This window comes from Notothenia coriiceps, unplaced genomic scaffold, assembly GCF_000735185.1.
Source record: "Notothenia coriiceps isolate Sejong01 unplaced genomic scaffold, NC01 NC01_scaffold00021557, whole genome shotgun sequence".
NCBI lineage: Eukaryota > Metazoa > Chordata > Actinopteri > Perciformes > Nototheniidae > Notothenia > Notothenia coriiceps.
Window position 1 is genome coordinate 237,128 of NW_011354258.1, and position 20,946 is coordinate 258,073.

Genomic DNA, 20,946 nt, shown 5'->3' on the forward strand with positions numbered 1-20,946 from the left:
TCCGACTTCGATGCTCCCCTGTCAGACGAGACATATACCACGTGATGACACGTTAGGCTCGTGTTGTGTTCAAGGACCCTGACCTTGGCCAGGAAAAACAGGCACTCGCCTGTTTAATTTTTTTGCGGTCTACATTTCTTTAATTTTTTTCTTTTTTGCGTGTGTTTATAAATTACCTCGAGGGCCGTAGCAAATGGTCTCGCGGGCCGTATACGGCCCGGGGGCCGGAGGTTCCCCACCCCTGCTCTAGCTCATTGGTCATCATCAGTTTCATTGAGAAAAACACACCCTTTATTTCACTGTTTCAGGTTTTGTGGGGGTCTCCTACTTGATATCAAGAGAAAAGTGCCCTTCTTTGTCAGTGACTTCACCGATGCAATTCACATCCAGTCCTTGTCGGCCATTTTGTTTATCTACCTGGGAACTGTGACGAACGCCATCACTTTCGGGGGTCTGCTGGGGGACGCTACAGAAAACATGCAGGTCAGATTGTGATTTTTTTGGCAGTTTTCCAGAGTGTTTATGTTTTTGAATGATTCCCTTACGGTTCCCCTTCATGTGTGCAGGGTGTGTTGGAGAGTTTTCTGGGCACAGCGATCACCGGGGGGATTTTCTGTCTGTTTGCCGGCCAGCCTCTCACCATCCTCAGCAGCACAGGTCCTGTTCTGGTGTTTGAACGGCTGCTCTTCAATTTCAGCAGGTACTTTCTCCACCTCCTGAGTTTTCCAGAGGCCCAGTAGCTAATCATGGATGGTTCAGATCTTGACAAGGAAGTTATAATCATTGTAAACTTGGGTTGGTTTAGTTATGTATTTATGAAGCTCCAATCCGGCCTATGAATGTTAGTGTTAGTCATGAAGAGTATCAGGGCGACTGTGTAAATATTTGGGTGTAAAGAATGTTGAATGTGCAGAGTTTGACACGTCGCATTTCATCAGCTGAAGCTGGAGAGTCTTTTAAAATACAATTTTAAGGGGTGAACGTTCAAGCATAATTACCGGGCCTAAATTAAAGTGGACCTATTATGCTATATTGGAAAAATATATTGTAGGGCCATACCTGTACAAAACATGTCTGTGAAGTCTTTTGCTTAAAATACCAAACAGATCACCCATTGTAGCCATGCCTCATACTGCTCAAACCCCTCTATTGCAGCCCTGTTAGAGAAACGTGGATTATGGGTCCTTCATTTAAAAAAAAGAGGAGGCGAAGCTAATGCCTGATCAGAATTCTACCGGAGATAAAGTTAAATTCTGCTGTGATAAAACGCCATCCTGTTCTAAACCACATCAAGGATTATTTCTGAAACAGTATGGAGCTCAAACGCTTTTTCTCTTGCAGGTTTATCACAATTTGAGTTATTTTATTATTTCCTGCTTTTTAAACACATGCGCTCTCCAGTACAGCATAGCTCTGAGTGTTAGCGAGGCTTGCTAATGCAAACAAAGATGAGATTAGGTCCAAAACACGTCAGGCATTGTTTCCGCTGCCGATATTTATGTATAAAAGACATCAAAAAGTGCATTTTGCAAGATAGGTCCCCTTTGACTCAACAAGTGCTTTGTGTTGTTTTTTTCAGCAATAATTTAATTGCCAATGTACAATCGAAATAGATGCGTTTTCAGAGACAAGACAGATTTAATCAAATAAGGGATATGATATTTATACTTTATTCATGAAATGTATGGAGTTGTTCCAACTTTAACTACTATATTCTCAAGATGTTCTATTCTGTGTAACTCTGTTCATATAAAACCTATATTATATATTTCTGATTATTCTTTGATATTTGGTGTGTTTATTTTTTCCATTCAGAGATAATGAATTTGACTACCTGGAGTTCCGCCTGTGGATCGGCCTGTGGTCGGCGTTTTACTGCCTCGTGCTCGTGGCCACTGACGCCAGCTACCTGGTTCAGTACTTCACCCGCTTCACTGAGGAGGGCTTCTCCTGCCTCATAAGCTTCATCTTCATCTACGATGCCTTCAAGAAGATGCTCAAACTAACTCACCACTACCCCATCAACTCAGATTTCAAGATGGACTACGTGACACAATATGAATGCCTCTGTATGGCCCCGGCTTTTTTAGGTGAGATGTTGTTTAACTTTGGGGTGTTTTCACACATGTCTGCTTATTAGACATTCATATGGATTAACCCATTAGCTGTTCCAGGTTTTGAGATCAGTTTGCCACCAACAGAGCGAAACATTGAGGCAGCAGTGAAATCTTTTTTAGCCTAGTAAAAATAAATCCAAATCAGTTTAGGTTTACACTTTATTTAGAGTATTATACCTCTTAAGCTGGCTGTCAGACAGCCCTTTTGCTACAGGGAACTAAATAAGTTATATTTGCTGTCTTCAAAGCCACAAGAAAACGTTTATTAAAAACAGTACATTTATCTTGAACAATACAGAAGATATTCCTGTGAACTGATGCCTTTTTTCAATGTTTTGATGATACGTCACAGCTTGCCTCTTTATTATATGTTCTAAATGAGGTTGGGAGATGAAGAGGGGGCAGCCCTTCTGGTAATCCTCTGCAGCTTTTGCTGACACAGGTTGTTGTCCTCTGTATAAACTGTCTATGGTTGTAACAAAGATGGGACATGGATGGAAATGTTGGTTGGTAGATATTTGTCGATGAGATAACCTATTTGGGGCATATTTTGGCTTTGTTAGAAATGTTGCCAGCAGAACTAGAGTAACGTCATTGAGCTTAAAACCAGTGAGCTACAGCAGTCCCCACCCCCCACCCCCACAGACTCAAATCTCTTAACAATTGGATTGTCTGGCAATTTGCTACAGACCAGTGTTACTGGTATTTGCTAACATGCTGAATGTGAGCATGTAACCAAGGTAACTAAGCTTTTGTTGGGATAATACAATTCTGGATTTATGCTCATTGAACATGCGTGCTACATGATTCTGACTTCCAATGTAGCAAGCAATAATATGCTCCCATGAATATTTAGAAAAAGAGACCGGAAACCACAGTAACTATACTAGTATAGAGTAGGAATTATAAATAATACTAAACAAATAAACCAAATTGCTTTTTTCCATCTTTAGAAACAAAAGTTATCAACTTTTTTTTTGTTTGTGTCATTTTCATTGCACCAACAATATTTTGAACGGCCTCAGCATTTGATATAAATTTTCTCAACTTGTCATTATAAGGACAGTGCAGAAAAACACTCAAGTTTTCCTAATTTACATAATTTACAAAACATGTTGTTTTCCATCATTAAAATAAAAATAATCTACCAACTTCAAAGGGCCAGAGGAAGGATTCCCTGTGTCAACTGTGAAACTTAAGACCGTTGAATTCTTCATGAGTTTGCTAAAACACAATATCCAGAATTAAAATTGTGCTTGATGTATTCGTCATTTTTCTTCTTACAAAATATCTTGAGCCACATTTCTTCAAATTGACCAAGTAACTTTCTTCTAACAGTGTTCATGCTGCAGGATAAACTACTTTTATACATTTATTGTAATTCAGCTGCCTCAATGACGACATGAAGCTCCATTGCCAAAAGAGAATGGTGTGGTTTACTCAAAACAAAACCTTCATATTGAATCTAGGTTCTGACATATGAAGCAAATGATTCCACAGTCTTATCATTTACCTTTTTCGCCTTATTGATCTAGCAATCCCACCCATACACTCCCTGAACAGCCGACATAGGAGCAAACTTTTGATAGACTAAAAGACAGTGTGCTGCTGTTAAATCTTGGTTTCAGACAACTTATCTTTTTCTTCGGATATTTGTTATGCATGCAAAATTCTGTTGTTGTGTTTCCTCAGTGAACAGTACAGATGTGGTTGGAGATGCTTCAAGCTGGTACTGGAACAACACTGAACTGGTAAGAGATCCTGTTTTGATCCATGTTTATTTTATTATTATTTTCTTTCTGCGACCGAAAAAAAGAAAGAACAACTAATAGAAAAGTTAAAAAGACTATTGCAATATACATATATATTGTCTCAGTTTGATATATAATATGTCATCAGTGGTGGAAGAAGTACCCAGATGTTTTACATATGTAAAAGTAGCAGCCTGACAGTGTTTTACAAATACTCTGTTACAAATGTTTTTCATTTAAAAACGTACTAAGTAAGTAATAGTTCTCACAGTACGTCATCTATGTACGGTAGTTTACTGTGCTATTTCATGGATTTAAGTTATGCAACACTTTGGTTTGAATGCCGCTGGAATTCTTCGACAATCTTAAAAAAGACTCTTTGAAATTGGGTCACAAATTACAAACCAACCCCGTTTGGTAAGAGAAAGATAAGAGTTGAAGAAGAAAGTTTTGCTTGTCAGTTCAACAATATTCTGATAAGCACATTGTTTCTTATTTGAGGTTATTGTGGCACTGATTTTCTTATCTCTGTCTACTCCAAAACTCTCAAAGTCTGAGTTATCAGTCCGCTCTTCTCAGCCTCAGTGTCTTCGCCTGCTTTGGTGGACGCACAGTTTCATGACTGCTTTTACCTTATAATGAAGATGCTCTTTGTTTCTTTTGTGTAGCCAATGAACGCCACATGGTCGTCCCTGTCAAAGACGGAGTGCTTGAAGTACAATGGAGAGCTGGTGGGGAAGGCCTGCGACTATGTCCCCGACATCTCCCTCATGTCCTGCATCCTGTTCTTAGGCACTTACACCTGCTCCATGTGTCTGAAGAAGTTCAAGACCAGCCAGTTCTTCCCCACCACTGTGAGTCATCGTCACACACATTGGCCCCATTCCAAACTAACCCCTACACTCTCTGACTCGTGGCAGAATGTACTCCCTCTATAGTCATACTCAAAGCTAATGAGCATCTCCTCCTTAAGGTGTAGGGCTGACTTCATGGAAATAGGAAGAAACAGGAAGTGCTGTAGCCATAGTTTTGTATCATCCAAAATTAAAAACAAACGAACACTAAACCCTTTGAGCCCGATTGCCCCCGCCAGCAAACACCACAATATTCACGAAACTGTGTCTCAGGACTTTTTAACATTTAACAACCTATTAATGTTTCACACCCACTTAACGGGAGGAAACTCAGCTAACTCACGATATGAACCATTGTTACCTAAACAAAACACAAGTCTAGCACCAAGCCTCTGAATTAGCACTTAGCGAATGAATGTTAACGCACTTAAACTCACGGTAGCGATATTTTATACTTCATGCTATCTGCACAAACTAGATATCATATGAAAGCTGAGATTCCACAGATTCCATTGGTATAAGTATCATCACTGTGCGACCAGAACTCACGGCAGCGGCGGCAAGCAAAGACAACATACAACTTCACTTTACGGGGCCGAAACTGCAAATACGTCTTACCTTTGCTGTTTTCTGATCAAAGGTTGTGTTCAATGGCATTACAACGCATAGAAACACTGCTGAAGGTTAATCCAATTTCTCTGTGTCACTTTGAAATGATTACTGATAATCCATCATAACATTTATGGCAATAAACGTGTTTTTCATATAGAGTGTAACGGAGCTTCCGGTTTTGGGCATGCTGCATGCGCATCATTCTAACTCACCAATGGTAATGTTTAGATGGATTTAGGAACCTCCCCTCGATTCTATTGTCTCTAACGGTTAAACAGAGGTCTCAATCACCAAAATCGACCAATGGGTTCCAGAGATATTGAATATCTCAGAAATACACCCAAATGAGCCCAGAGGTGGGTTTATTTTTCTAAAACTCTTTAAAAAGGTCAAATGTCAGTTGTTTTGCATAAATCTTGATACAGGGTACTTATTATATGTTATAGTTTGGATTCCTAAAGCTTTTAGTCTGCTATCCCATCATTCAAGGGTGGTTTTCACTATAAGTAATGTTTTTATTTTTGGATGGACACTATAATTAAAAATGTTTTACTACGTCCAATTTGAATTTACTTTAAAATAAAAACGTCTATATTGATTCTGACACTTCTACAGCCAACTCACAGGTGTATCATTCCTTTGAGAAAAAAGATTATTCATTTACACCTTTTAGAAGTGAACACATAGTCATTTGTTTATATCATTTTCGAGACCTGAAAAACAGGCCCCGGGCTGAACAGGTCAATAATAATAATAATACAATCTTTTTTATAACTGATCCGGGTCCCTGTAAATATAGAAAGTTGTATAATTCAATGATCACGTCAACCTTTTTTCTAGACTAGATAAGTCAAATATATAAATACATACAATGTACTTTGAGAACTTTCTGTTCTCAACACCTCTAGGACAATATCAAATGTAGCTATATTATTTTTTTCACAGTTTAATATCACAAATTTGCACGGAAGTATTTCTACACAGCCTCTTTCATGACATACATAAACAGCGTTGCATATGGTCTTGTAGGGCAGCTGGGTAAGTCTGCCGATCGCAGTTGGAGGGTTTAATAACTTTAATAACTTAAACCAACAATACTTGTTCTTGTGTCCAAATGTTTAATCAGCAGGTTACATACAGTACTTAACTGTTTCTATTGTTTTTCACCCAGGTGAGGAAACTCATCAGTGACTTCGCCATCATTCTGGCTATCTTGATCTTCTGTGGAGTGGATATGCTCGTAGGAGTGGAAACTCCAAAACTTATTGTGCCAACTGAATTCAAGGTGAGTTCCTTCCTATCTCATGCTGCTGCTGAGTTCAAGTGCAATTCTCTATTGGTGCATTACTTCATAAAATATAATTAGAACCAGTAGATTCTGGTTGCTCGCAATTCTTAACATTCAACCTATGTTGTTCATTATATAATATAATTATAATAATAATTATAATTAAATAAAGTATTTTGTCAAGAAAGTTTGACTGAAATGACAAAATTATTTGCATTGGCTAGATTAAATTGACTACATTTTTCCATATATTCAGGCGTCCTAAAAAGGGACTATTGACAAAGCATCAAGAATAAAATTAAACATTTGAGGAAAAAGTTAAGAGAGAAGACCTTGAACTAATTTACAACTTTGTTTCCCTAGCATAGTGACATAATAAAAAATACTGGCTGTTTTTAGAAAGCAGCAGCATTAGCTGAAGCTAGGGTTGGTTGATCCACAGCTCCTCCTGTTTGTCTACATGTCAAAATTACCTGGATACAGTGAACCCGGAAAGTGCTTTTCTGAATTTTAAAGCGCCATATGCATGAAATGTAATCAATCAAGCGGTTTTGAAAGATTATGTGAAGGAAGGTAAAGTGATCAATAGTTTATGCGCTAACAATAAAGGAGATGAGCAACATTTTTTATTGAAAGTAAACATTATTTTGTCCTCCCCAACAGCCTACAAGTCCCAAACGAGGCTGGTTTGTGCCCCTGTTCGGAGGAAACCCCTGGTGGGTTTACCTGGCGTCGGCTCTCCCTGCCCTGCTGGTCACCATACTGGTGTTCATGGACCAACAGATTACTGCTGTGATCGTCAACAGGAAGGAGCACATGCTGAAGGTACAGAAGAAACATTACTGATGAAAAGTGTGTTCAAAGCCACAAAATGTGTTACCCAGCAGTTAAAAGTCTTTCAAATGGTAAATACGGTTTAATACTCATACACAAGGTCGATATAGATGTCGTTTTTTGTTGAGTTTTTGCCCTACCAAGGAAGATTTGCTATACAAGATTTCCCAGAACCTGCCCAAAATGTAGTGCAGCATAACTTGAACATTGAATTGATGTTTCATTATGGTTGAAATGCTTGAGTCTGCATTTTGGGTTTTAAAATGAGAAATCCCACAAGAACAACAAAAAAAGTTATCTTTCCTGTAAAAGTCCTGACCTGATTTATACGAGGATTTTCATGCGTTTCCCACAACATACTGCAGCTTGTACAGGACACTGGCTACCTTCACACTGTAGTTACATATTGTTGTCATTCTTCTCGTGGGGGTGAGAGATGTTTCATGGCAGTGACTGAACACAGTTTGGATCTGAAAGCAACCACTTGAAATGTTCGAAGGGTCATTGCTAGAGCTGAGCAAGACTGCCTTTGATTTCTGCGTTGTTGCTGGTGTCTTTAAAGATAACTTGGGAAGCGCTATGAAAGAAAGAGCTGACACGCTACTGTATTAATCAGCATATGGTGTTATATAAACATGGAAGAGTTTTCTGCTGGTTTTTACATTTGCCTGTGCTTTCAGCTGTGCTCTACATACAGTCTATGCCTGAGCGTGCACAGCCTCTGACCTTGTGTTTATTGTCTGTACTAGAAAGGGGCAGGCTACCATCTGGATCTGTTCTTGGTGGCCGTTCTGCTTATTGTGTGCTCCTTCATGGGTCTGCCGTGGTACGTGGCCGCCACAGTCATCTCCATCGCTCACATCGACTCTCTGAAGATGGAGACGGAAACATCGGCTCCTGGAGAGCAGCCCAAGTTCCTGGGTGTGAGGTAAGACTGCTACAAGGTGTTATTCACATAAAATACACATAACAGAAAATCTTATTTATCGAAGGGAACTTAATTTTAAAGGATACAATGTAAAGCATTTAAGTAAGATTCATAGTAAATGAAGATAACACAAAGTCCTTACTGCATTAAAACAGTTTCATAATGCTTTGTAACATTGTTCATAACACATTAAAACACATTTTATAATGACTTATATGGCAAAGTATCAGAATATCTCATAAATGCTGGTCACTAAATAACTTTCTTTAGCAAGGATCCTATTGTATTATAATTCCTATAGAGTAACTTAAAATAAGAGTCAGAATCAGAATTTCTTTATTCGTCCTGCTGGTTATAAATGTGTCTTAGTATGTCCATCAATAACACCACACTGTTATGAATAAAGATAAGATAAATAGTTTCACGTACTGTGTGTACTTGCATTGTAATTAAAGTAAACAGTCACTACCTAAAGTGACCTATAACCAACTTGTAATGTATTATATCTACTTTATTTTATTTCATGACTTCAAAGCATCCAATAACCATTTAGAGCAGGGATGGACAAATGGCTGCCCTCAGATACATTTATAAACAATGTAATTAATTTAAAAAAAATGTTGTTGTACTGATACCGTCCACTAGACTCCTAGTTACGTCGCGAGCTGCGTACGTGATTTCGTTCGGCAGCCAAATACCGCAAAATAATCTGTGACGCGTTTGTGTGTATTGTGTTTGTTTCCCGGGGAAACACTCACAAGAAACACCGGCTGTTGTTATGCTTGCTGTGACGTTAAGTTGCCTCTTGTAATTATGCCGTTACAAGCTTAAAAGTTGTATTTATCATCTGAATTTGGCGAAACAAGTTTAATATTCTAAAAACCAAGACTTTGTTTATTTGAAATCAGATGAAAACAAACTGTCACGGACCCTGCCGTGTTATCTATGATTACTATACGCTTTTCATTCATAATTTCAGCGGGAGGGAGGGGGGGCGGTGCTGAGGAACAGCAGAGTGCGGGCTGACAGGTGTCTGTGTTGACATTCCCCTTATTATGGAATAAGGGGAATGCAGAGACAGGCTACAAGTGTCTTAGGTTCAAGTTAGACAACTAATGTCTGGGTTAGTGTTCATGACTTCATGTTTATGTCATCTTATTAATGGTTAATCTCAATGCACACACATTTTCCGTGCTTTCCAATAGTTTAAAATAGTTTTATTCCACTGTTAAAGTGGACCTATCATGCTATATTTTAATAATATAGTGTACCTATATAAGGCATATTTATACTTTTTATTTTTCAAAATACCAAACAGATCATGCATTTTAGCCATTCCTCATTTCGCTCAATTTAACACTGTCTTTGCATGGACTGATTCTGTGAGAACAGCACCATCTACAGGCCTGGCATATGTACTACAGCGTCTCCAGCGCTTTCGAACGGCAATGTCCGTGGCTGTCTCCTCCTGATTGGTGGAGTTGGCCCAATAGCCGTAGTGCTACTTCTGTGACGTAATAGAAGTGTTCAAATCTGGATCAGTCTGTATCAGATCCGTTGCAGCCCCTTTTTAAGAGATTTGGGTATGGAGGAAAATAGAGAGGGTTGTGTTTTCTGACACTTGGTGAGCTCCCTGGAACAACGGGGACACATATTCATGTATACAAGTTGTACAAAAGTACATTTTGCATGATAGGTCACCTTAAAATAACCTGTTCAATACAAACATGCCACTTGTAAAAATTAAATAACATTTCTGTGAACTGATATTTGTTTAGTGAACTTATTAGAGGATGTTCCCTGAAAGATTGTAAAATGTCTATGAAGATGTCAGACTTAGTGTATTTGTTAATAATTACATACAAGACATGGAATTTGTGTGTGTGTGTGTGTGTGTGTGTGTGTGTGTGTGTGTGTGTGTGTGTGTGTGTGTGTTTGTGTTTTCCAAGTGAATCTGCAGCCCCCTGGTGGCCAGTACATTAATTATGTGGCCCCCACCACCATCTAAGTTGCCCATCCCTGATTTAGAGTATCCTAAAACCACATAATAATGCATTCCAACAGTGATTATATTGAGTTCTAAAACACTATGGTCATTGCAAAAACATGTCAGGAAGTGACAATTATAAACTAATAGAGACTGAACTTTAATCAATGAAAAATGTTTTATAATGTGCTATATTGTAATGCCTATAACTACGATTATTCAGTGCTTGTAGGCAGAATATTACTCATTAAGTACATGGTTAATGCATTATAGACAGAAGCACAAGAGATGCTGTGTGCACCTGCCATCACAGTTTGGTCGATATGACTATTAAATAAAAAATAAAAACGGACAAACAAATCTGATTGACACAATTCAACCCCCCCAGTAGTTTTGTCATGTCTTTTATAACTAACACACAAACATAAACCATGGACTAAAAACAAGAAATATCTCATAATAAACTTAACTGTAATTATTTTATTTAGGTTGTGAATTAAGCTTAAAATATATTTACACAGCAGATATCTGTTAAATTGTTAATATTATCTCCCCATTAAAAGCACAGAGGGAAGTGAATCAAAAACATATTACAGAAACTGTACTTTAAAGAAATATGTTACAAAAAAAACGATATTTTCTTTGTACCCCTTTAGCGTTTTGTAAGGTACAATTCTCTTACTCTATGTACGCCAGGTAACTTGCAATAAGAAGGTTAAAACATAATGTTTTGGAACATGTGACTTCATGTTCATTATGCGACAGTTAAGACACTTTTCTTGGTGTTTTCTGAGTAGTTTTCGGTGTTTCTGTTGGGAGAGGTCCCCCGGAGCGTCCTGAGGTGTCAGCTGTAAGCTGAAATAACAAAGTCTTGAAACATCTACAACAACTTTGAACTTCAACAAATGTTGGGGGTGTTTTTGAATTGGCTTAACTCAGTGTTTCTCAAACTTTTTCATACCAAGGACCACTTTACAAATAAAAAAACACTCGCGGACCACCTAACTCCACAAATATTAAAAAATACATCGTTTTTCTTTTTTTTGAAAATGGTACAAACAAGTGGCAACATGTGTGATGAAGGTGTTGCGCTGGGCTATATCATGCAATCGAAAGTGAAACTTAACCTCGCTCCATTGCGGAGATATTCCCGCGAGAGTGCGGAAAACTGAAATGTATTTATTTCAAATGTGAAATGTTACAAATATACGCGCGGACCACTAGGGGGCGCTCACGGACCACCAGTGGTCCGCGGACCACACTTTGAGAAGCACTGGCTTAACTGTATGACATTCAGGAAATGATTGACATCCTCAAGTATTCAACACTATTATTATTATTCAGGCTTTTATGGGATCTTGTCATTGTAGGAAAGAAAGAAAATTATCCCAAAAAAATAAAATAAATTAAACACGATGACTGTATTATTCTCCCTTTTTTGCAGAGAGCAGAGGGTCACTGGGGTGGCTGTGTTCATCCTGACAGGACTGTCTGTATTTATGTCTCCTATCTTAAAGGTAATTCATCATTGTGTCTACATTTGTAAGCTTCAAATGTATTCTTCCCAAACCTTTAGAAATCAGTGCAGCAGATAATAATAATAAATAATAATAATAATAATGCATTACATTTTTTTATTAGAGCGCTTTTACAGGTGCTCAAAGTGCTTTACAATTTACAGATGTTGGATATGATCACTAAAATGATGAATGTTGCTAGAGTCCCTGAAAGACCATTATGTGTGTGCTTACTGCCCTGTCAAGTTGTCATTTCTCAATCACTAAAGCCCTTCAAAATGCAATAACTGCAACATTAACACAGACTAAAAACTGTTTGATCTGAAAGGTGGTTGTGCAACGTAAAAGAGCATTCATATTTGTGTAATCGACAGCACACAAAAATATAGATAAATAAGCTTTTATTTCTGCATCTGTAAGTCCACAATATTCACACACTGAACTCTGATCTACATTTTTGATGAGGTCATCATAATAATTCAAGATGAATAGAGATTAACTGTTTAAAATGTAAACTTATGCGTTGTTGTGTTACCATTGGGGCTCTATACAGGAAACAGAAAACCTCTCGGGGACAATTTTTTGTATTAATATATTATGTGTTATAATAGTTATTAAGGTTGACAAAACTAGCCCTTTTATCCCACGTATTCTTATTTTTGCACTCTTTTATATTAGGTTGATATTAGGATGATAGTTGTGTATTATATCTTCTATAAATAAATATTATTAATTACTGCTGCTATTACTCAGTGAAAGCTACACATTTGTAGTTACCAAAGCTTAATGTGTATTCATTGTTTCTCTCTGTTTGACCTAGTTCATCCCCATGCCAGTGCTGTATGGAGTCTTCCTATACATGGGAGTTGCCTCTCTCAATGGAGTGCAGGTACATTTTGCATAATAACGTCATAAACATAATACAGACACATGTCATGTAAGAGTTTCTTCTGAGGATCCAAGTAACAATGCATGCCAGACACTAGCTGTTTGTCTGATACATTCCTACGTGCAGTGCATTGTGTCACGTGTACCTCTGTCTGTCTGCAGTTCATGGATCGTCTGAAGCTGCTCCTGATGCCAGCAAAGCATCAGCCGGACCTGGTGTACCTGCGACATGTTCCCCTCAGGAAGGTCCACCTCTTCACCTTCATCCAGATCCTCTGCTTGGCTCTGCTCTGGATCCTCAAGTCCACCGTGGCCGCCATAGTTTTCCCTGTCATGGTGAGAGACAACTGTTTTAACGTTCAGCCAAAATAATAAAAGTGGCTACTTGCAATATTTAACGGTTGCCCTTTCCTATAGTGTGTCTGTTTTTCTGCATGTAAATGGTCTGCAAACGCTAAGATCCCTAAGGTCCCTCCGGAGCAGTGATTCCCAGCCTGGGGAGCGCGCCCCTCATGGGTGCCAGGCCTCAGATGATTTTTGGCGAAATATCATATTTAGACTTTTTTTCTTCTTTTTTCTTTAATCTTTTTTTTTTTTTTTTTACATATAATTGTAAAGCAATACATGATTGTCACTAAAAGCCTTGACTCTACATTAAAATAAAATATAAAAAATAATTGATTAATTAATTTGAATAACAATTCAAGTTAGTAGCTAAAGGCATAAAGTGTCCAAACCGGGCTTTCCTGGATAAGCGCATTTTTAAAACATAGTCATTGTCCATGCCGGTTTCAGTTGGATTATTTGTCACATTTTGTAGATTATGTACGTGATGTACGACTTGGTTGCAAGGTCGCACATAAACACAGTCGCGCAAAATCCGGCGTGTACTTTTCGAGGCATGTGGTGTTTTTAAAGCAGTTTTTTTTCTTAATTCCACTTGTGAAGGTTTGCTTCCACTTGCCGCCCGCCTCTTTAAATTTCTTCATACAGCGGGCGAATCCAAATGAAGAGGCGGATGACTAATCCTGGAGATCCAATAACACCAAGAGTCGACTTTGCACATAGTGCTACTTAATTACGCTTTCATCCTCCTTTAACTAAATTACTTCACGGTATTCAGGCCGTCTAGTTTTGCTGACAGTTTAGGTTGTAGCATTTATCCCCCCATGTGACGAGGGGGGAAGCGGACCGCGGCAGCACCGAGCGGCGGCGTGTTTCACATTATCGGTTTGGGCAGGCACGCAGCACGCCGACCCCCCCCCTGGTGTGTGTGTGTGTGTGTGTGTGTGTGTGGGGGGGGGGGGGGCAACTTCCAACAGGAGTCATTTGGGGGGGCTCTTGGGAAAAAATGTTGGGAACCACTGCTCCAGAGGGAGTGTCTCTCCCACACACTCCCCCCTGCCTGAAACGCCTCCATTGGACTCCTTTGTTTACTTTTGCGAGATAGTGACATTACTATGTAAAACTCGGGCTCCTATTGGCTAGCGCTCCATCGCATCGTACGTGATAGGCTAAGGTGAAGGACATCTCCAAGCGTTTGACCAATCACAACAGAGCTAGCCGGCTAACCAATCAGAGCAGACTGGGCTCTGGTTTCAGACAGAGGGTGAACAGAAGAGCTGCAGCACAGGCAGTATGAGAATTGGAAACATGTCACAATCAAGGAACACAATACAGATAACATAAGTGTGACTGAGAAGCCAGTTGAAGGTTGAATACATGATTTGCTGGGGAAAAGAACCCTATGATCGATCTAAATTGTAAGGGCAACTGATGTGGCATTGGAATAATTTAATTTGTAGTTGTTGTAAATCAGACACAACCAACTCAGGTGAAAACTCAAAACGAAAATACCAGTAAGTACAAATAGCTATTTGAGACGTAATTTATAAATCCACAAAAATAATTATCTTGTCTTTTTAAAGGATAAGTATAAAAAAGTCTTGCACAATCAGAGTGAATTATCACCCCGCTGAATCACTCTGTGTACAAATGATAGGCTAAATGTAAGTGTTGTTTTGTGTTACGTGAGATGATTGTTTAAATGGTGATAAACCACAGCAACTGTTATGGTGTTACATAATTATACTTCAGGGTCACTAATGCAGCACTCAAGACAATATTCACTGAGTGATTGTACTTGGTGTTGTATTTATTCTATTAAGATGTTCTTCTTTTATCATTTGCCTTATTTAAGTATAAGTTTATGAAACAGATTAAACATTTCTTGACTGAAACGTATACAATGATATGGTTAGAAATACAACTAACCTGCTTGATTTTGGCTTTTAAATCATTAATCATTGAAAATAGTATTTTTATAGTTTTGTATCAGTCTTTTTCATCAGCTCACATTTAAACTGATTATTTATTTGAACAAACGAATTCCAAAGTACCTCTGAGTCAACTCTTATCCACCTGTTCTGCTTTAGATCCTCGCTCTGGTGGCCGTCAGGAAAGGGATGGACTACATGTTCTCCCAGCATGAACTGGGCTTCCTGGACGACGTCATCCCAGAGAAGGACAAGAAAAAGAAGGAGGACGAGAAGAAGAAAAAGAAAAAACGAGGCAGCATAGACAGCGACGCTGAAGACGTAAGGGTTTTGAGCTGAAATATTATACAATTTAATGCACAAGCTAGTATCTTTGCAGAAACAAGCTTATGATTAATTTTGTAATGTGTTGTACATGACAGCCCATTTCCAAGTCCAAATGACCCTGCTCCAAACTCCCAGGTTTCTCTTTATTTAGCAGCATGTACCATCGACTATCCATCCATTGGTAATACAATCAGTGTAAAGAGAAGAGGGTTTAACAATTCAACATACTTTGAAATCTTTAAAACTGCACGTCCGGTCAGGGAATATAACTCTACATATGGCAATTAGTGCATTTTAAGCCTTTAAATATGGGCTATGTAAGTGATTTATATTTACCTCAAAATAATTGTACAGAGTTTCTTTCCCAATTGATGTCAATGGAAAGGGTCTTTTTGGGCCCAGTGATATCAAGTGACTGACTCTGATGTTAAAATACCATTACGAACACGCTTCCGATCAGGTTCATTTCTCCTCAGATCTGTCTGCGTCTGGTTTATCTTTTGGAAAATTCACTCATGGATATTGCATTTTGTGAGTTTTTAGTTTGCAAAGATCCAGTTCAATAAGATGAAGCCAGTTTAAAAAATGTAAAGAAAATATTTATTATATATTATTTTTGTAAGATCAACTCAGTATCTCTACTCTAATATGATTCAAATTGTTATTAGATATAAAGATCAACGTTCCTAAATGAAGCTCCATCCCTTTACATCCTTACAAACAGACAGAAAGGTTCATCACATCACGGTGGTATGATTTAACCCACCACAAAATGTTCCCTTGTTGCATTGTCTCTTTCAAATTCGAGAAGCATCCAAGTATTGAATGGAGCCAGAGATCCTAAGTGATTTTTAGCAATGTTTCCTTAAAGAAAAGGTTATCAGGTTTTGTGTGTAGGTCCCGTCTCAGGATGTGTGTTTCCTCTGTCCAACAGTCTGACTATCCTCCTTACAATGAGAAAGTTCCCAGCATTAAAATCCCCATGGACATGATGGAGGAGGAGCCTTTCTTAGGTGATAAGGCCTCCGACAGTGAGTAGACCCGAACTACCTGCAGCGGGGGGATACTTCTTCCTCTAAAGCCTGACTGACTCCTGCTCTGCTTCCTCATTCAGTGTCTCTGGTGGCTTCCAGAGTTTATGTTTCCTCTTCGTCTTTCACTTACTGCATGATATTCATTATTTCATTCTCTTTCTTCTTTCAACTGCAGTTTTGTTTTGTTCAACATGCAATGAAATGAAATAACTTTCTCCTGCTTTTAAACTTTTCTTCTTGAATTGTGATGCTATGTTTATATTTGTCTTTTAACTTTTACATTCTTGCTTGACCTAACCTTTTTTTCCCTTCTGCTTAACATATTCATTGTGGACTTCCTGGTTCATTTGGTTTTAGACTTAGTTTTAGTCATCACAGTTATTTAAGCTATGTATAAAAGAGCCTGTACGACTGACAGTTAGCACACCTACATCTATTCTTGACTTATTATGTAACTTTGTGGTTGATTAACAGTTAATTTTTGAACAAATCACCATTTACTACATTAAATCAACTCACTAGCTTTGTTTGTACTTTATCACTACAAACTATAGTAAAAACATTAGTAGTATCTGGTATTTTGAACAACCAAAAAGTAGTACAAAATGTCTTTTTTACAGAAGGATTTATAGGAATATACACCATAAACTGACAAGGAACCCCTACAACTGAAATTGTTAATTGCACCTTAAAACACTTGATAATAAGCTTTTGAACTCGGTTTCATTTCGATTTTTTGGCTTTTCTACTAAATGTAGGAAGTACTGTCAAAAATGTAACATGGACAATCTAATCTATTCTGAACACAAGTTGTCAATCCAATCTAAACTCTTGAAGCAGCTGATAACACCTGCTGCTTCCTTCTTTCTGCTTCAAAGGGTTTTTCATTTTAATCATCTCTCTGTAATCAATTAACTGATTTGTCTGATTGATATACAACTTTATAAAACTTGTGTCATAGCCACATGCAAGCTAAATGCTATGTTTTTGCTTTCATCTGCAGGAGAGAAGTCCCCATCATCCCTTGAACGACACACATCGTGCTGAGCAACTTCGCTACTACCAGGCCAACTACTTGTCCAGGTGAGATATGAGAGAGTGCAGCTCAACAGGCCGCATTCAATTATGAAGAGGGACAAAGCTAAATATAGGCAGCTCTGATTTACATTTTCAATTCACTTTTGATGACTGCGGCATCAAAGTCGCAAAAGGTCAGAAGGCAAGCTAACTAACTATGATAGCCTGGTCTTTAAAGGGCGGCTTTTAACTTGTAGTATTATGATTATATGGTGAAAATGGTTTAGCTGCTAAATGCTCCACAAAAGGTCTTTAATTAATTCAGTTGACTTCCTGAAAGGAACTGCCAACTGGGGGCTACAATATTTATATTTTACTCATTGTAGAAAGCTGAAATTGTGTTTAATTAGAAATTATATTGTAATTTTGCTAACGCACATTCAGATTAGAAGTATTTTACCTACTGAATAACAGAAATGAATTGCTTCAAATTAGTACAATGTAAATATATGTATTCAGTAATTGTTTACTTTTTCCTGCAATTATTTTTGCAAAAAACTTAAACTGTTAGTTGGTTCAATGATATATGCCTCTATTTGACTCCAATATCTTCAAACTCATCATCACATTTTATTTTCCATTCTGACAAAAGCGACTAGGCACATTTAGGGAATAGAGAGAAATATTTAGAGAAATCAATGATAGATTCCAGTCTTTTTATGAGCACTGACCTCGTCACTACATGAATGTAAGTATATGTTGCCTGATAAATACACACTGTGGTCACTGATATGAGCTTAAAAGGAGACAATCAGTTTTCAAGAGGCAAAACAAGCCTTGGTTTTTGGGCAATATTTAAGAGCAATTCATTAATGAGATGTTCCAGAAGAGATTAGATTTCCCCATCATGACGTCCAGGGTCCACTGTTATGCTCCGGAATTACACAATCTGCTCTACGGTTGTTGCAACAGGATTAGTGTTTTGGGACAATGTGTGAAAAAGCAGCTGGGAACGCAGCACATCTGTGATGACGACCAACAACGGCACAGGAATTGTTTTAGTATTTGGTTTGGTCACATGGCTGGTGATTAGCAACAGATTGTATGACAATATTGCGGTCTAGATAAACATAATTTTCTTTTCTTTAAATAAAATATGTGCTTAATATTGTAAGTACTTGAGCGTTAATTGGCCTTAGTCTGAAGAAAAATGTCCTGTCCTGACATGATAACACTTTTAATTAAAAATAAAAACGTTTTAAAAATATTTCTATTTATACATTCTATTTATTTGATGGTCATTGGTACTTTTTACATACATAACTGTAAGTAAAGTGTGATAAATACAATTAAATGTTGTCCAGGTCCTTGTATATGAACACATACTTGGCCAATGTAAATGATTCTGAGTTTGATCTCATGTTATACTTTCAGATATCTGGCTACATATCTGTGTCAGTGATGTGTTATGGGGCATGCATCATGTTGTGATGACATTAGGGTCTAATCCTGTCAAGACCGAAGCCAAATTGCTTTTAGCTCATATGACATCAGAAATCAGCAATCCACAATCTCTTTTTTTATTTCTGCCTTAAGAGCCTTTGCCAAAAGAGAACTCTAATGCAGACAGTCAATTATGCATAATAGTATTTGCATTACTAATGATAATTTCACATTTGTATTACTACCCAAAGTGCGAATAACACTAAAACGTATGTATGCTGACAGTGACACTAATGATGAAACTTTTGTTCCAACTCTTGTAGTTTTGAAAAATGTTTGTAATGTTACGTTAATCAATCAATCAATCAATCAATCAATGTTTATTTATATAGCTCAATATCACAAATGTTACATTTGTCTCAGAGGACTTCACAGTTTATACAGAATATCAGTATGACAATACGACACCCTCTGTCCTTTGACCCTCACATCGTACAAGGAAAAACTTCCAGAGAAAACCAACAGTTTAAAGGGAAAAATGGGAGAAACCTCAGGGAGAGCAACAGAGGAGGGATCCCTCTCCCAGGACGGACAGACGTGCAATAGATGCCGTGTGTAAATTGAAAAGATAATACAAATTTTACAACATAGGTAGACCAAATGTTTGGAAATGCATGTGTATATAATAAGAAGATGAATCCATGAGGATGTCAACAATCCTGTGGGAGCCATCAGGGAAGTAGTATGGTGAGAGTCAGGCAGGACCACAGCAACAGGATCAGCCTCGACTCAGGATCCCGGCGTATATATGGACACAAAAAAGAGATTTGGGGGAAGCTGGGTTAATCGGAACATGAGAGTACACAGGTACAAACAAACAGAAAGACGGAGTAAGGTGCCCCCTAAAACAGTCCAAGCCTATTTCAGCTAAACTAACGTGTCTACATACATGCACTCCCTTAGGATAGGTTGAGGGAAAAGGGTAGCAAGTAAGAAGTAGGAAACAGAGGTGGAGAGGCACGCGCAGGGAAAAGGTCCCCTCTGGAACCTTAATTGGAATTGGTTAGAGGTAAGGAGTGGGTCTGTGACTACGTTCCACACTCCCCGGCCGGGCTAGGCCTTCTCTGCAAACTGTTACCCTCTAATAAAACCTTGAGAGGTCAGAGAGGGGAAAGGTTTTGGATAAAGTTTTAAATATAAGATCTAAGTTTTTAGGATTTAAGTGAAAGAGTAAGAACTAAAATGTATATATGAAGAGGCACAACGTATCTATTTCAATGCACTCTTATTAGATTATTTTATTTTATCACTATAAGCTTTATCAAAAAGGAAGGTCTTAAACGTACTCTTAAAAACGGATAGGCTGTCTGCCGCCCAAACACAAACTGGAAGCTGATTCCATAAATGTGGAGCTTGATAAGAAAAGACTCTGGCTCCCATTGTACTTTTAGAGAATCTAGGAACAACCAACAACCCTGCATTCTTGGAACGCAATGCCCTAGTACAGGGGTCTGCAACCTTTTTGACCAAAAGAGCAATTTTGCTCCTTTTTCCCAAATATTTTTTTGTCTGGAGCCGCAAAACATATTTCATAGCTTGATAGCTAATAAAGTTGTATTTATTGTTATATCAGACAAAAACTACAATTTGTTTGCATTTATTACATTATATAAAACTGTTAACCTCTAATAAGAAACAAAGAACTCCTATAAGGAGAATTAAAAATAATACACAGGCCTACTTTAAAATAAATTAAACACAGCACTTGGGGAGTCCTCTGCACATTTGAAGGGGAACATTTTTTTATTAAAATGGGCCCACTTTGAAATAAATAAAACATATAGCTGCACCCTAAAAAGAGTTAAAGGTAGGGTAGGTAAGAATGGAGAAACCAGCTCGAGTGCGCTAGAATTTGAAAATACACAACCGGAAAAAATATGCCTCTTCCTTCAGACTTTCTCACAGAGTCCCTCCTCCAACACACACGAACGTGCATCATCAATGAGGCCACGAGATAAGTTTGTGCACAGATGGAAGGCTGACAGGCAGGTAGGCCATCCAGTTATTTTAGCC

At 38.1% G+C, this 20,946-nt stretch overlaps 1 protein-coding gene across 1 annotated transcript in view; it reads left to right on the forward strand.

The window, feature by feature from the left end:
- Positions 1-20,946, forward strand: part of LOC104953362 (electrogenic sodium bicarbonate cotransporter 1-like) — a 42,064-nt gene that overhangs the window by 15,790 nt on the left and 5,328 nt on the right. The window contains exons 9-22 of the mRNA XM_010780300.1: positions 309-483; positions 567-700; positions 1,816-2,090; positions 3,810-3,868; positions 4,537-4,722; positions 6,506-6,619; positions 7,286-7,447; positions 8,206-8,384; positions 11,816-11,888; positions 12,709-12,777; positions 12,939-13,112; positions 15,212-15,373; positions 16,314-16,410; positions 17,417-17,496. Coding sequence (XP_010778602.1) covers positions 309-483; positions 567-700; positions 1,816-2,090; positions 3,810-3,868; positions 4,537-4,722; positions 6,506-6,619; positions 7,286-7,447; positions 8,206-8,384; positions 11,816-11,888; positions 12,709-12,777; positions 12,939-13,112; positions 15,212-15,373; positions 16,314-16,410; positions 17,417-17,460 — 1,903 coding nt within the window. The 3' untranslated portion in view covers positions 17,461-17,496. The remainder of the gene's footprint in view (positions 1-308; positions 484-566; positions 701-1,815; positions 2,091-3,809; positions 3,869-4,536; positions 4,723-6,505; positions 6,620-7,285; positions 7,448-8,205; positions 8,385-11,815; positions 11,889-12,708; positions 12,778-12,938; positions 13,113-15,211; positions 15,374-16,313; positions 16,411-17,416; positions 17,497-20,946) is intronic.